This window comes from Mustelus asterias, chromosome 12 (assembly GCF_964213995.1).
Source record: "Mustelus asterias chromosome 12, sMusAst1.hap1.1, whole genome shotgun sequence".
Classification (NCBI taxonomy): Eukaryota; Metazoa; Chordata; class Chondrichthyes; order Carcharhiniformes; family Triakidae; genus Mustelus; species Mustelus asterias.
In genome coordinates this window covers 109,653,245-109,670,127 of record NC_135812.1, presented here as the reverse complement: position 1 = coordinate 109,670,127, position 16,883 = coordinate 109,653,245, and the positions used below count along the sequence as shown (strand labels likewise).

The window sequence follows — 16,883 nt, the reverse complement described above, 5'->3', positions numbered from 1 at the left end:
GGGTGGTGGAAGCAGGCACATTAGCAACATTTAAGAGGCATTTAGATGGGTCCATGAATAGGGAGGAAATAGAGGGATATGGACCAAGTAAGGGCAGGAAGCTTTTTTTTTAGAAACATAGAAAACTACAGCACAAAACAGGCCCTTCGGCCCCACAAGTTGTGCCAAACCTATCCCTACCTTTTAGGCCTACCTATAACCCTCCATCCTATTAAGTCCCATGTACTCATCCAGGAGTCTTTTAAAAGACCCTATTGAGTTTGCCTCCACCACCACTGACGGCAGCCGATTCCACTCGCCCACCATCCTCTGTGTGAAAAACTTCCCCCTAACATTTCCCCTGTACCTACCCCCCAGCACCTTAAACCTGTGTCCTCTCGTAGCAGCCATTTCCACCCTGGGAAAAAGCCTCTGAGAGTCCACCCGATCTATGCCTCTCAACATCTTATATACCTCTATTAGGTCTCCTCTCATCCTACGTTTCTCCAAGGAGAAAAGACCGAGCTCCCTCAGCCTATCCTCATAAGGCATGCCACTCAATCCAGGCAACATCCTTGTAAATCTCCTCTGCACCCTTTCAATCTTTTCCACATCCTTCCTGTAATGAGGTGACCAGAACTGAGCACAGTACTCCAAGTGGGGTCTGACGAGGGTCTTATATAGCTGCATCATTATACCCGGACTCCTAAACTCAATCCCTCAATTGATTAAGGCCAGCACACCATACGCCTTCTTAACCACCTCCTCCACCTGCGGGGCCAATTTTAGAGTCCTGTGGACCCGGACCCCAGGGTCCTTCTGACCCTCTACAGGTACTAAGAGTCTTTCCCTTTATATTGTACTCCTTCATCCCATTTGACCTGCCAAAATGGACCACTTTAGTTGGGGCATCATGATCAGCATGGGCTTGGAGGGCCGAAGGGCCTGTTCCTGTGCTGTACTTTGTTCTTATATTGTGGAGGATCAGTCCTGAATGGCAGGAGTAAATTGTTTTACTGGCTGGTGCATATTGGGCATGAACACTTGAGATAACCATATTCAAAACAAGGGGTTTGGCTCCGACCTCTGGTGGTGTTGTAGAAACAGGAAGATCTGTTGGAGCTGTAGGTCAGTTCCTTTTCAATGTTCTCCATTGCTTGTGATTGCACTAATGCTTCCTCGCATTCTTGGTCTATGACTATATGGTTATCACAGAAACCAAAGTAAAGGAGGTCTAGTTGGACCAATGAGCGGCACAGGCTTGGAGGGCTGAAGGGCCTGTTTCCTGTGCTGTACTGTTCTTTGTTCTTTAGGGATAAATAAAGTGAACGTTCAAAGACTATTTCCTCGGGTGGATGGAGCTATTACAAGGGGGCATAACTATAGGGTTCATGGTGGGAGATATAGGAAGGATATCAGAGGTAGGTTCTTTACGCAGAGAGTGGTTGGGATGTGGAATGGACTACCTGCAGTGATAGTGGAGTCAGACACTTTAGGAACATTTAAGCGGTTATTGGATAGGCACATGGAGCACACCAGGATGATAGGGAGTGGGATAGCTTGATCTTGGTTTCAGATAAAGCTCAGCACAACATCGTGGGCCGAAGGGCCTGTTCTGTGCTGTACTGTTCTATGTTCTATAAAGATCAAAGCCAAAGACTCTGCAATCTCCTCCATAGCCTCCCAGAGAATCCTAGGATAAATCCCATCCGGCCCAGGGGACTTATCTATTTTCACACTTTCCAGAATTGCTAACACCTCCTCCTTATTAACCTCAATCCCATCTAGTCCAATAGCCTGTATCTCAGTATTCTCTTCGACAACATTGTCTTTTTCTTGTGTGAATACTGACGAAAAATATTCACTTAGCGCCTCTCTCCTATCTCTTCAGACTCCACGCACAACTTCCCACTACTGTCCTTGACTGGCCCTAATCTTACCCTAGTCATTCTTTTATTCCTGACATATCTATAGAAAGCTTTAGGGTTTTCCTTGATCCTACCTGCCAAAGACTTCTCATGTCCCCTCCTGGCTCTTCTTAGCTCTCTCTTTAGGTCCTTCCTGGCTAACTTGTAACTCTCAAGCGCCCTAACCGAGCCTTCACGTCTCATCTTAACATAAGTCTCCTTCTTCCTCTTCACAAGAGATTCAACTTCTTTAGTAAGCCACGGTTCTCTCGCTCGACCACTTCCTCCCTGCCTGACAGGTACATACTTATCAAGGATGCGCAGTAGCTGTTCCTTGAACAAGCTCCACATTTCAATTGTGCCCATCCCCTGCAGTTTCCTTCCCCAACCTATGCATCCTAAATCTCGCCTAATCGCATCATCATTTCCTTTCCCCCAGCTATAACTCTTGCCCTTCGGTATATACCTATCCCTTTCCATCGCTAAAGTAAACAGTTAGATAGTTACATGGGTATGATGGGTATAGAGGGATATGGGCCAAATGTGGGCAATTGGTATTAGCTGAGGGTTTTTTTTAAGAAAAAAGGGCAGCATGGACAAGTTGGGCCGAAGGGCCTGTTTCCACGCTGTAACCCTCTATGACTCTATGACAACTGATGGAATTAAAATTTAATTAATAAATCTGGAATATAAAGCTAGTCACAGTAATGGTGACCATGAAACCATTATTGATTGTCAGAAAAACCCATCTGGTTCATTAATGTCCTTTGGAGAAGGAAATCTGCCGTCCTTGGCTGATCTGGCCTACATGTGACTCCAGAGCCGCAGCAATGTGGTTGTTTCTTCAATACTCTCTGAAATGGCCAAGCAACCCTCTCCGTTTAAGGGCAATTAAGTGGCAATGCCTGTGATATAAACATCCCATGAATGAATATTAAAAAGTCAGCATAGGAAGGTTCCTGTTCCAAGAATCTTTAATTAACTTAACTATCCCAGTTGACCACTCCTTGTTCAAGACCCTCTTTAAAATCCACCTCTTAGACCAAGATTTTAATCACCTTTTCTAACATCATCTTTGATTTGGTGTCAGGTTTTCTTTGCTTGACTGCTTTGGGACATTTTCCCACAATTAAAGTTGCTATATAAATTGCAGTTGTAAGTGTTCTCCGCGAGATCCAGTAGCTGACACCAGCCTCTGCACATTAGCAGCTTCCATCCCTGCGCTGTGAAAATCCAACTGGTTAATGTTTATCCCTCAATCAACATCAGTAAAACAGATTATCTGGTCATTATTGTTTTGCAGTTTATGGGATCTTGCTGTATGCAGATTCACTGCCACATTTCCTACATTACAGTGACTGCACTTCATTTGGCTGCCAAGTGCTTTGGAATATCCTGAGGATAAAAGCACCATATATAAATGCACGTATTTCCTTTCATTATTCATGGCAAGTGTTTATAACTTCAACAACTGAGCTGAGCCTAATTCTGTCCCCCACCTCACATTCGCCCATTGCGCCCTTTCCAAAAAGATTCATCAAATGATAATTGTTCATCCCCTGAATTTTGTGCCCCTCCGTCTCCCACCGAATGATCCTAACCATGATTTCTCCCAAGGGGGAGGGGAAACAGTCACAAGTCGTGGTACACATTGGTACCAACGACATAGGTAAGAGAAAGGAAGGGGATTTAAAACAGGAATTTCGGGAGCTGGGCTAGAAGCTGAGAGCCAAGACAAAACATGTGGTCATCTCTGGTACGTTACCGGTGCCACGTGATAGCGAGTTGAGGAACAGGGAGAGAGTGCAGTTAAACATGTGGTTGCAGGGATGGTGTAGGAGGGAGGGTTTCAGACACGTGGATAATTGGAACACATTCTGGGGAAGGTGGGACCTGTACAAACAGGACGGAGTGCACCTGAACCAGAGGGGCACCAATATCCTGGGAGGGAAATTTGCCACGGCTCTTCAGGGGGGTTTAAACTAATTTGTCAGGGGAGTGGGGAAAGGAGTTGTAGTCCAGAAGTCAGTGTTGAGAGTGGTGAGGTATTGGGGAAGGTATCAAGGTCAAGGGTGGGTACCGGTAGACAGGAAGGTGGGTTGAAGTGTGTCTACTTCAATGCAAGGAGCATCCGGAACAAAGTAGATGAACTTGGGGCATGGATTGGTACTTGGGACTACGATGTTGTGGCCATTACGGAGACGTGGGTAGAACAAGGACAGGAATGGTTGTTGGACGTTCCGGGGTATAAATGTTTCAGTAAGTGTAGGGAAGCTGATAAAAGAGGTGGAGGAGTGGCATTGTTAATCAAGGATAGTCTAACGGCTGCGGAAAGGCACTTCGAGGGGGATCTGCACACTGAGGTAATATGGGCTGAAGTTAGAAATAGGAAAGGAGCGGTCACGTTGTTAGGAGTTTACTATAGGCCCCCAAATAGTAATAGAGATGTGGAGGAAGAAATTGCTAAGCAGATTATGGATATGTGTGGGGGTCACAGGGTAGTTGTCATGGGGGACTTTAACTTTCCAAATATTGATTGGAACCTTTGTAGGTCAAATAGTTCGGATGGGGCAGTTTTTGTGCAGTGTGTGCAAGAGGGTTTCCTGACACAATATGTGGATAGGCCGACAAGAGGTGAGGCCACATTGGATTTGGTACTGGGAAATGAACCGGGCCAAGTGTTAGATTTGGTTGTGGGAGAGCACTTTGGAGATAGTGACCACAATTCGGTGTCTTTTGTTATTGCAATGGAGAGGGATAGGGCCGTATGGCAGGGCAAGGTTTACAATTGGGGGAGAGGTAATTATGATGCGATTAGGCAAGAATTAGGGGGCATAAGATGGGAACAGAAACTGTCAGGGAAAGGCACTATAATGAAAAGTGGAACTTTTTCAAGGAACAAATACTGCGTGTCCTTGATAGGTATGTCCCTGTCAGGCAGGGAGGAAATGGCCGAGTGAGGGAACCATGGTTCACGAAAGAGGTGGAATGTCTTGTGAAAAGGAAGAGGGAAGCTTATGTAGGGATGAGGAAACAAGGTTCAGATGGCTCGATTGAAGGTTACAAGTTAGCAAAGAATGAGCTGAAAAAGGGGCTTAGGAGAGCTAGGAGGGGACATGAGAAGTCCTTGGCGGGTCAGATCAAGGAAAACCCCAAGGCTTTTTACTCTTATGTGAGGAATAAAAGAATGACCAGGGTAAGGTTAGGGCCGATCAAGGACAGTAGTGGGAACTTGTGTATGGAGTCAGTAGAGATAGGCGAGGTGATGAATGAATACTTTTCTTCAGTGTTCACCAAGGAGAGGGGCCATGTTTTTGAGGAAGAGAAGGTGTTACAGGCTAATAGGCTGGAGGAAATAGTTGTTTGGAGGGAGGGTGTACTGGCAGTTTTGAATAAACTGAAGGTCGATAAGTCCCCTGGGCCTGATGAAATATATCCTAGGATTCTTTGGGAGGCAAGGGATGAGATTGCAGAGCCTTTGGCTTTGATCTTTGGGTCCTCACTGTCCACGGAGATGGTGCCAGAGGACTGGAGAGTGGCGAATGTTGTTCCTCTGTTTAAGAAAAGGAATAGAAATGACCCTGGTAATTATAGACCGGTTAGTCTTACTTTGGTGGTTGGTAAATTGATGGAAAAGGTCCTTAGGGATGGGATTTACGACCATTTAGAAAGATGCGGATTAATCCGGGATAGTCAGCACGGATTCGTGAAGGGCAAGTCGTGCCTCACAAATTTGATTGAATTTTTTGAGGAGGTAACTAAGTGTGTTGATGAAGGTAGGGCAGTTGATGTCATATACATGGATTTTAGTAAGGCATTTGATAAGGTCCCCCATGGTCGGCTTATGATGAAAGTAAGGAGGTGTGGGATAGAGGAAAAGTTGGCAGATTGGATAGGTAATTGGCTATCTGATCGAAGACAGAGGGTGGTGGTGGATGGAAAATTTTCGGACTGGAGGCAGGTTGCTAGCGGAGTGCCACAGGGATCAGTGCTTGGTCCTCTGCTCTTTGTGATTTTTATAAATGACTTGGAGGAGGGGGCTGAAGGGTGGATCAGTAAATCTGCTGATGACACCAAGATTGGTGGAGTAGTGGATGAGGTGGAGGGCTGTTGTAGGCTGCAAAGAGACATAGATAGGATGCAAAGCTGGGCTGAAAAATGGCAAATGGAGTTTAACCCTGATAAATGTGAGGTGATTCATTTTGGTAGGACTAATTTAAATGTGGATTACAGGGTCAAAGGTAGGGTTCTGAAGACTGTGGAGGAACAGAGAGATCTTGGGGTCCATATCCACAGATCTCTAAAGGTTGCCACTCAAGTGGATAGAGCTGTGAAGAAGGCCTATAGTGTGTTAGCTTTTATTAACAGAGGGTTGGAGTTTAAGAGCCGTGGGGTTATGCTGCATCTGTACAGGACCTTGGTGAGACCACATTTGGAATATTGTGTGCAGTTCTGGTCACCTCACTATAAGAAGGATGTGGAAGCGCTGGAAAGAGTGCAGAGGAGATGTACCAGGATGCTGCCTGGTTTGGAGGGTAGGTCTTATGAGGAAAGGTTGAGGGAGCTAGGGCTGTTCTCTCTGGAGCGGAGGAGGCTGAGGGGAGACTTAATAGAGGTTTATAAAATGATGAAGGGGATAGATAGAGTGAACGTTCAAAGACTATTTCCTCGGGTGGATGGAGCTATTACAAGGGGGCATAACTCTAGGGTTCATGGTGGGAGATATAGGAAGGATATCAGAGGTAGGTTCTTTACGCAGAGAGTGGTTGGGGTGTGGAATGGACTGCCTGCAGTGATAGTGGAGTCAGACACTTTGGGAACTTTTAAGCGGTTATTGGATAGGCACATGGAGCACACCAGGATGATAGGGAGTGGGATAGCTTGATCTTGGTTTCAGATAAAGCTCGGCACAACATCATGGGCCTGTTCTGTGCTGTACTGTTCTATGTTCTATGATGCACCAAGATCAAATCGTGTTCCCCTCTTCATTCTGGTTAAGATCAGCTAACTTAGCACAGACCACGTCTGGGTATTTCTTTCCCCTTTCACTTTGGGTGATCAGGGACTGTCACATGTCACCATTACACAGTTGTGCATTCCTTGGTTGTACAGCCCTGCAGCTTAATTCCGCACTCTGCTATGCCACGCAGGTCCTCCAACTTTCTCAGGTGCAGACAAAATTCTTGTGAGATCCTGTTGCAGTTTCCCATTTCTAAAGATCAGAGAATAGCAGGAGTCAAGGAATATGTCTGCCACGAGGTTTATCAGGTACTTGCCCAGCAATGTTGGGCTGGGTGAGGGCAGGGAACCTTGACCAAGCGGCAAATAAGCTAACAGAGTTGTTGGAAAAGTTTGAGTGATTAAATTGGAGTGTATGTTTCTTCCTAGTTCCTCATTTTTCCAGCAATTGTTGGAAGCACGCTACTTCATCGACTGTCAGATGACCGGTGGAAGAAGATTACAGCCTGGATGTACGGTGTTGGTCTGTGTGCACTCTTCATCGTTTCCACTGTCTTCCACATCATTGCATGGAAGAAGAGCCACTTGAGGTAATACATGGTAACATTTCCCTCCTCTCTGCAGCGGTTGGCTTTATTCACAGCCACAGACTTTCCTGCGATATCTCCTGTAGACGTCTGTGATTGGACAGTCACCAAGCTGTTTGGCTGTTGAGAATGTAGCAACTGAGTCTGATCTTGAGTGGCTGGCACAGTGGTTTGCACTGCTGTCTCACAGCACCAGGGACCCAGGTTTGATTCCCGGCTTGGGTGACTGTGTGGCATTTGCACGTTCTCCCCGTGTCTGCATGGGTTTCCTCCAGGTGCTCTGGTTTCCTCCCACAGTCCAAAAGGCATGCTGGTTAGGCGCATTGGCCATGCTAAATTCTCCCTCAGTGTATCCAAACAGACGCCAGGGTGTGGCGACGAGGGAATTTTCACTGTAGCTTCATTGCAGTGTTAATGTAAGCCTACTTTAAACTTTAAGATCTTCCATTGAATCCCTGCAGTGCAGAAGGAGGTCATTCGGCCCATCGAGTCTGCACCGACCACAATCCCACCCAGGCCCAATCCCCATAACCCCACATATTTACCCTGCTAACGCCCCTGACACTAGGGTCAATCTTAGCATGGCCAATCAACCTAACCAGCACATCTTTGGACTGTCTGCACATCTTGTCCTCACCTGGTGTTCACCCTGTTAGTAGGAGTACCTGGTACGGATCAAATGATGTTTAATTTCACCCTTTCTAACCTGGCGTGTTGAGATCAATTGGAAATACTTCAATTCTTGCCCTGACTAAGTGTTCAATGCGAGTTAAAGTTCTGGGTCCCTGAATCAACTGAGTTTTGAAAATCTGGACACAGCGTTGAGGGAAATGGTGAATTTTCTGTATGTGCAGTTTCCCCTTGCTCATTCCCCCAGACACTCAGTTGAGTTTATTTGCAAGTCCAATGAGTTGGATCAGATTTCTGATTGGTTTCCTTCGAGGACAAGACACATCCAACAGTGATTTTCTGTGAGATGTAATTTAAAAACATAGAAAAACTACAGCACAAACAGGCCCTTCGGCCCCACAAGTTGTGCCGAACACATCCCTACCTTCGAGACCTACCTATAACCCTCCATCCTATTAAGCTCCATGTACTCATCCAGGAGTCTCTTAAAAGGCCCTATTGAGTTCGCCTCCACCACCACTGACGGCAGCCGATTCCACTCGCCCACCACCCTCTGTGTGAAAAACTTACCCCTAACATCTCCCCTGTACCTACCCCCCAGCACCCTAAACCTGTGTCCTCTCGTAGCAGACATTTCCACCCTGGGAAAAAGTCTCTGAGAGTCCACCCAATCTATGCCTCTCAACATCTTATACACCTCTATTAGGTCTCCTCTCATCCTTCGTCTCTCCAAGGAGAAAAGACCGAGCTCCCTCAGCCTATCCTCGTAAGGCATGCCACTCAATCCAGGCAACATCCTTGTAAATCTCCTCTGCACCCTTTCAATCTTTTCCACATCCTTCCTGTAATGAGGTGACCAGAACTGAGCACAGTACTCCAAGTGGGGTCTGACGAGGGTCTTATATAGCTGCATCATTATCCCAGGACTCCTAAACTCAATCCCTCGATTGGTAAAGGCCAGCACACCATAAGCCTTCTTAACCACCTCCTCCACCTGCGGTGCCGATTTTTGAGTCCTATGGACCCGGACCCCAGGGTCCTTCTGATCCTCGACAGTACTAAGAGACTTTCCCTTTATATTGTACTCCTTCATCCCATTTGACCTACCAAAATGGACCACGACCATACGACCATAAGACCATAAGACATAGGAGCGGAAGTAAGGCCATTCGGCCCATCGAGTCCACTCCACCATTCAATCATGGTTGATTTCAACTCCATTTACCCGCTCTCTCCCCATAGCCCTTAATTCCTCGAGAAATCAAGAATTTATCAATTTCTGGGTTGGTTGAAGTCCATCTGCCACTTGTCCGCCCAGTCTTGCATCCTATCTATGTCCCTCTGTAACTTCTGAGATCCCTCCAGACTATCCACAACCCTACCAACCTTCGTGTCGTCGGCAAACTTACCAACCCATCCCTCCACTTCCTCATCCAGGTCATTTATGAAAATGACAAACAGCAAGGGTCCCAGAACAGGTCCCTGGGGCACACCACTGGTGACCGACCTCCATTTAGAAAAAGACCCATCTATACCCACTCTCTGCCTCCTTTGGGCAAGCCAATTCTGGATCCACCGGGCAGCAGCCCCTTGGATCCCATGCCCTCTCACTTTTTCTAGGAGCCTTGCATGGGGGACCTTATCGAACGCCTTGCTAAAATCCATATAAACCACTTCTACCGCCTTCCCTTCGTCAATGTGTTTAGTCACATTTTCGAAGAACTCCACCAGGCTCGTAAGGCACGATCTGCCCTTGACAAAGCCATGCTGAGTATTCTTGAGCATACTAAACCTCTCTAAATGCTCATAAATCCTGTCCCTCAGGATCTTCTCCATCAGTTTACCAACCACTGAGGTTTGACTCACCGCTCGGTAATTCCCTGGGCTATCCCTATTCCCCTTCTCGAAAATAGGAACCACATCCGCAATCCTCTGGCACCTCTCCCGTCCCCATTGACGACACAAAGATCATCGCCAGAGGCTCTGCAATCTCTTCCCTCGCCTGCCACAGTAACCTGGGGTACATCCCATCCGGACCCGGCGACTTATCTATCTTGATGCCATTCAAAGATTCCAGCACAACCTCTTTCTTAAAGTCCACATACTCAATCTTTTCAGTCCACCGCATGCCCGCAGTACATCCACCCAGGTCCTTCTCCTCTGTGAAAACCGAGGCAAAATACTCATTGAGCACCTCTGCCATTTCTACTGGTTCTGCACAGACTTTTCCGCCTTCACCTTTTATAGGCCCTATTCCGTCACGTCTCATCCTTTTACTCTTCACATATTTATAGAACGCCTTAGGGTTCTCCTTAATCCTACCTGCCAGGGCCTTCTCGTGACCCCTTCTGGCTCTCCTAATTTCCTTCTTTAGTCCCTTCCTACAAGCCGTATACTCTTCTAAATCCCTATCTTCGCCAAGCTCTCTGAGCCTTTGTACGCTTTCCTTTTCTTCTCGACTAGATCCCGCACAGCTTTCGTGCACCACGGTTCCTTTAACCGACCAACACCTCCTTGTCTGCTCGGAACGTTGTCCTGTAGAACTCTAGACAGACATTCCTTGAAAAACTGCCACCTCTCTTCAGTACATTTCCCCGAGAATACCACCTTCCAATTTACTCGTCTAATTTGCTGTCTAATGTCTTCATATTTCCCCTTACTCCATATAAACACTTTCCTAACTTGCCTGATCCTCTCTTTTTCCAATGCAAGCCTAAAGGAGATAGAGTTATGATCGCTATCCCCAAGATGCTCTCCCACTGAGAGATCTGACACCTGTCCAGGTTCATTGGTCAGTATCAGATCAAGTACAGCCTCTCCTCTTGTTGGCTTGTCCACATGCTGTGTCGGGAAACCCTCCTGAACACACCTAACGAACTCTTCCCCATCCAATCCCCTTACCCTCGGGATATTCCAATCTATGTTTGGGAAATTAAAGTCTCCCATCACAACAACTCTGCTATTACTGCATCTCTCCAGGATCTGTTTCCCTATCTGCTCCTCCACCTCCCTGTTACTATTGGGCGGCCTATAGAAAACTCCCAGCAAAGTGACCGGCCGCTTCCCACTCTGAACTTCCACCCACAGAGACTCGGTGGACAATCCCTCCACAGCATACACCTTCTCTACAGCTGTGACACTATCCCTGATCAGCAGTGCCACTTCACCCCCTCTCTTGCCTCCCTCCCTGCCCTTCCTGAAACATTTGAATCCCGGCACCTGGAGTATCCAGTCCTGTCCCTGAGACATCCAAGTCTCCGTAATGGCCACCACATCACACTTCCAGGCATCGATCCACGCTCTGAGCTCATCCCCTTTATTCACTACACTCCTGGCATTAAAGTAAACACATCTCAATCCTTTGGTCTGAGCTCTCCCCTTCTCTATCCCCCGTCCATCCTCCCTCTTGCACTGCCTATAACCCTTCTCTGTTTGCGAGTTACCTTCCTCACTCTCAGTCACCTCATTTTGATCCCCTCCCCCCAACCTATCTAGTTTAAACTCTCCCCAGTAGCCTTAGCCAACCTTCCTGCCAGGGTATTGGTCCCCCTGGGATTCAAGTGCCACCCGTGTTTTGTGTACAGGTCACACCTGCCCCTAAAGAGGTCCCAATGGTCCAGGAACCTGAATCCCTGCCCCCTGCACCAGTCCCTCAGCCACACATTCATCCTCCACCTCACTCCATTCCTGTCCTCACCTTCCCGTGGCACAGGCAACAATCCTGAGATTACTACCTTTGCTTTCCTCCTTCTCAGCTGTCTCCCTAATTCCCTATACTCTCTTTTCATGACCCCTTCCCCCTTCCTCCCCACATCAGCGGTACCAATATGTACCGCTACCTCCAGCTCCTCTCCCTCCCACCTCAGGATTTCTGGGACTCGCCCAGCGACATCCTGGATCCCAGCCCCAGGGAGGCAGACCACCATGCGAGACTCCCGCCTGCCTCCGCAAAATCGCCTGTCCGTCCCCCTGACTGTCGAGTCCCCGATTAACACTGCCTTCCTCCTCTTTTCCTTAGCCCTCTGAGTGACAGGGCCGGACTCCACCCCGGAGACACGGCCACTGCTGCTTCCCCCAGATGGGCTGCCCCCCCCAACAGTACTCAGGCAGGAGTACTTGTTGTGTAGGGGCACATCCACCGGGGTGCTCTCAATCACCTGAGCTTTACCCTTCCTGGCCGTCACGCACTTGGCCTCCACCCGTGGCCCTGGTGTGACCACCTGATGATAGCTCTTGTCTATCACCACCTCATTCTCTCTTAACAGCCTAAGATCCTCGAGCTGCAGTTCCAGCTCCCTAACACGGTCCCTCAGGAACCGCAGCTCGACACACCCCTCACAGATGTGGATGTCCGGGAGGCCAGGTGCCTCCAGGACCTCCCACATACTGCACTGCGAACAACACACTGGCTTCACACTCATATTTCACCCTTTCTACCAAGGTACACAGAGAAAAGTAAATTAGAAATTAAAAAAAAGAAACTCACCCCTGCTCGTCCTTTCTCCCCGAAGCCCTGTGAGCCAAAGCCCTTACAGCTTTCACTCTGCTTCCCACTCACTCCCCTGCCCGCTCCTGACGCTGCCCGCTGTATACTGCGGCCTCCCTTTTATACTTCACGCGCTTAAAAAACTACAAAATGTCCGCCCTCGTGACCCCGCGCCCAAGCTACTTCCGGGTTACTCTTACACTCTTAAATAACTAAAACCCCGCGAAAAAATAGATTTAATTTAATCCAGTTATTGTCAGACAGGCAAGCTTCAGAGCTGCCTGTGCTGCTATGATTGTAAGAAGTTTAACAATACCAGGTTAAAGTCCAACAGGTTTATTTGGTAGCAAAAGCCAGGTGTGGCTTTTGCTACCAAATAAACCTGTTGGACTTTAACCTGGTATTGTTAAACTTCTTACTGTGTTTACCCCAATCCAACGCCGGCATCTCCACATCACTGCTGTGATTGGACAGTGACTGGGCAAGGTAACAATTGTGTCTAGTGAAGCTAGTTAACTTTGTGAAGATCCTTGGTTTCTCGTGCCCTGCAAGTAAAATGATAATTGTCCTTGGCTGGTAAAATAAGTGATGTTATCCCCTGGTTAGAGAGTTAATTACTTATTCAGGGTTTTATGTTTTTCCTTCTGGAAATGATCATGTTTTCATTTAGAATAAAGGAACCAGTGCTGTAACTTTTAGGGAAGAGATGTTAATTGTAGGAATCAGATGTGGGGTATGTTTGAGAGGTGTAGTACCCATGATCCCTGCCAAATCACATACCCACAACAAGACAAGAATGGTTAAGGGAGACCCTCATCTCATAACTCTTACTTATGACTCTATGAAGCTGATTGTGTACACCAGTCATAGCCCGGGATCTCAATTCGACAGCCGTGCAAAACAAAGTGAGGGGTCCATTAGCTTCAGCTGTTGTGGGGTGGAACATCACCCCTTTTAATGGGCATAAAGTCTGGGAATTGTGGAAGAGGCAGAAGATCCTAACAGGTTAGTAGGACAGTGGCTCAAGATGAAGACCAACAAGGCATATGGCACAGTCAAGATGCTCAGAAAGGCAGTGTGGCCAGTCACCTGTGAGGATTCTGGCCCCTCATATGGTATAAGATCCATAGTTAGTCACACAGCGTTAGAGTCGAAGAATAGCAGGTACAGAAGAGGTCAAGCCCCTGAAATCAATTCTGTTGTAAATAGTGACAGGGAAAAAGAAGCCCTTGTCCAATGAAATAACCAGCAGATTTATGGCAAAGTTTACCTAAACTCTCAAGTGGTTAGCTTCTGCACTCAATGGAAGAGGTAACTCCTTGAAAATTGGAACATGGAGTATAAGGACTTTATATCAAGCAGGAGAACTTGATTATTACATACAGGTAACGGATAGACATGTATTGACTTACTAGGACTTGCAGAAGTAAGTTAGCTAGAATCTGGTTAGGTGGAAAAGAATTATGTGCTTTACTTAAGAGTTGAAAAACATAGGAATGGAGTAGGAAACCTAATAAATGATTGAGGGATCAGAACAAGAAATAGAAAACAGATGGGGAAAGTATGCGAGTATGCAACACACTGCAAAGAAAATATTACCAAAATGGAAAAGAGACCAGGAGTGCATGACAGATGAGGTAGTAGTGAAGACGATAGAGGGTGGAAAGAAAAGAAACATCCTGAGTCTGATGAAATTGAAAAGAATGCATGTAAGCAAACTAAAGAGAAATGGTATAATGAGATTTGGGATGAGAAAAAAAATCACAAAATGAGAGTTACGCACCAGAAGGTGCCATTTTTGACAAATAGTGAGTGCATAACAGACAAAGCTGGTAAAGTATTTTTGAAAGGAATGCAGTAGCTATCTGATGGGCAGGATGTATAAGTGAATTGTGTAATGATTGAAATCAAGCATGTCCTCAAGATGTAGAGGCAACTGTTAGACCAAACATTACTATCAGAGGTAAGGAATACTTTAGAATTGATGAGAACAGGAAAATCTCCAGGCATAGATGAAGTAACGGTAAGAAGTCTCACAACACCAGGTTAAAGTCCAACAGGTTTATTTGGAATCACAAGCTTTAGGAGCACTGCTCCTTCATCAGGTGATGAAGGAGCAGCGCTCCGAAAGCTCGTAATTCCAAATAAACCTTTTGGGCTTTGACCTGGTGTTGTGATTTCATACTGTGCCCACCCCAATCCAACGCCGGCATCTCTACATCATAGATGAAGTAGCAACAGAACATCTAAAAGCCCTTGCAGGAACAGAATTAGAATTGATAATAGAAGTTTGTGATTAAAAATATACAAACGACACATTCCAAGTGACTTGAGAAAGTCATTATTTGTTAAGTTACCCAAGAAACCTAAAGTAATGGAATGAAACCAATTTGGAACTACAAGTTTAATGAATCCACTCGTTAAAATGCTCTTGAAAATTATAATAAGAACATAAGCACATAAGAACTAGGAGCAGGAGTAGGCCATCTGGCCCCTCGAGCCTGCTCCGCTATTCAATAAGATCATGGCTGATCTTTTTGTGGACTCAGCTCCACTTACCCGCCTGCTCACCATAGCCTTTAATTCCTTTACTGTTCAAAAATTTATCTATTCTTGCCTTAAAAACATTCAGTGAGGTAGCCTCAACTGCTTCACTGGGCAGGGAATTCCACAGATTCTCAACCCTTTGTGTGAAGAAGTTCCTCCTCAACTCAGTCCTAAATCTGCTTCCCCTTATTTTGAGGCTATGCCCCCTAGTTCTAGTTTCACCCGCCAGTGGGAACAACTTCCCTGCTTCTATCTTATCTATTCCCTTCATAATCCTATATGTTTCTATAAGATCTCCCCTTATTTTTCTGAATTCCAATGAGTATGGCCCCAGTCTACTCAGTCTCTCCTCAGAAGCCAACCCTCTCAACTCCGAAATCAACCTAGTGAATCTCCTCTGCACCCCCTCCAGTGCCAGTATATCCTTTTTCAAGTAAGGAGACCAAAACTGTACACAGTACTCCAGGTGTGGCCTCACCAGCACCTTATACAGCTGCAACATAACCTCCCTGTTTTTGAACTCCATCCCTCCAGCAATGAAGGACAAAATTCCATTTGCCTTCTTAATTACCTGCTGCACCTGCAAACCAACTCCTTGAGATTCCTACACAAGGACACCCAGGTCCCTCTGCACAGCAGCATGCTGCAATTTTTTACCATTTAAATAATAGTCCATTTTGCTGTTATTCCTACCAAAATGGATGACCTCACATTTACCAACATTGTACTCCATCTGCCCGACCCTCGCCCACTCACTTAGATTATCTATATCCCTTTGCAGACTTTCAGCGTCCTCTGCACACTTTGCTCTTCCACGCATCTTAGCGAATTTTGACACACTACACTTGGTCCCCAACTCCAAATCATCTCTGTAAATCGTAAACAATTGCGGTCCCAACACTGATCCCTGAGGCACACCACTAGTCACTGATCGCCAACCAGAAAAACACCCATTTATCCCCACTCTTTGCTTTCTGTTAGTTAACCAATCCACTATCCATGCTAATACATTACCCATAACACCGTGCACCTTTATCTTATGCAGCAGTCTTTGGTGCGGCACCTTGTCAAATGCCTTCTGGAAATCCAGATACACCACATCCACAGGTTCCCCATTGTCCACTGCACATGTAATGTTCTCAAAGAATTCCACCAAATTAGTCAAACATGACCTGCCCTTCATGAACCCATGCTGCGTCTTGCCAATGGGACAATTTATATCCAGATGTCTCGCTATTTCTTCCTTGATGATAGATTCAAGCATTTTCCCTACTACAGAAGTTAAGCTAACCGGCCTATAGTTACCCGCCTTTTGTCTACCCCCTTTTTTAAACAGTGGCGTCACATTTGCTGTTTTCCAATCTTTGGGAACCCACCCCAGAGTCCAGTGAATTTTGGTAAATTACCACTAGTGCATTTGCTATTTCTCCCGCCATCTCTTTTAGTACCTGGGATGCATTCCATCAGGACCAGGAGACTTGTCTACCTTTAGCCCCATTAGCTTGCCCAACACTACCTCTTTCGTGATAATAGTTTCTAGGTTCTCACCTGCCGTAGCCTTCCTGTCATCAATTTTTGGCATGTTATTTGTGTCTTCCACTGTGAAGACCGACACAAAATACCTGTTCAATGCCTCAGCCATTTTCTCATTTCCAGTTATTACATCCCCCTTCTCGTCCTCTAAAGGACCAATGTTTACTTTCGCCACTCTTTTCATAATAATAATAAAATATAATAGAACATTTGAAGCAGAAATTGGTGAAATGCAGTGTGGATTTAGACCCGGAA

The 16,883-nt window shown here is 46.3% G+C and overlaps 1 protein-coding gene across 2 annotated transcripts in view; it reads left to right on the top strand.

Annotated features, from left to right (window-relative positions):
* mmd (monocyte to macrophage differentiation-associated) overlaps nucleotides 1–16,883 on the top strand; it is a 76,722-nt gene that overhangs the window by 43,012 nt on the left and 16,827 nt on the right. For both annotated transcript variants that reach the window (XM_078225878.1, XM_078225879.1), the window contains exon 3: nucleotides 7,275–7,435. In XM_078225878.1, coding sequence (XP_078082004.1) covers nucleotides 7,275–7,435 — 161 coding nt within the window. The remainder of the gene's footprint in view (nucleotides 1–7,274; nucleotides 7,436–16,883) is intronic.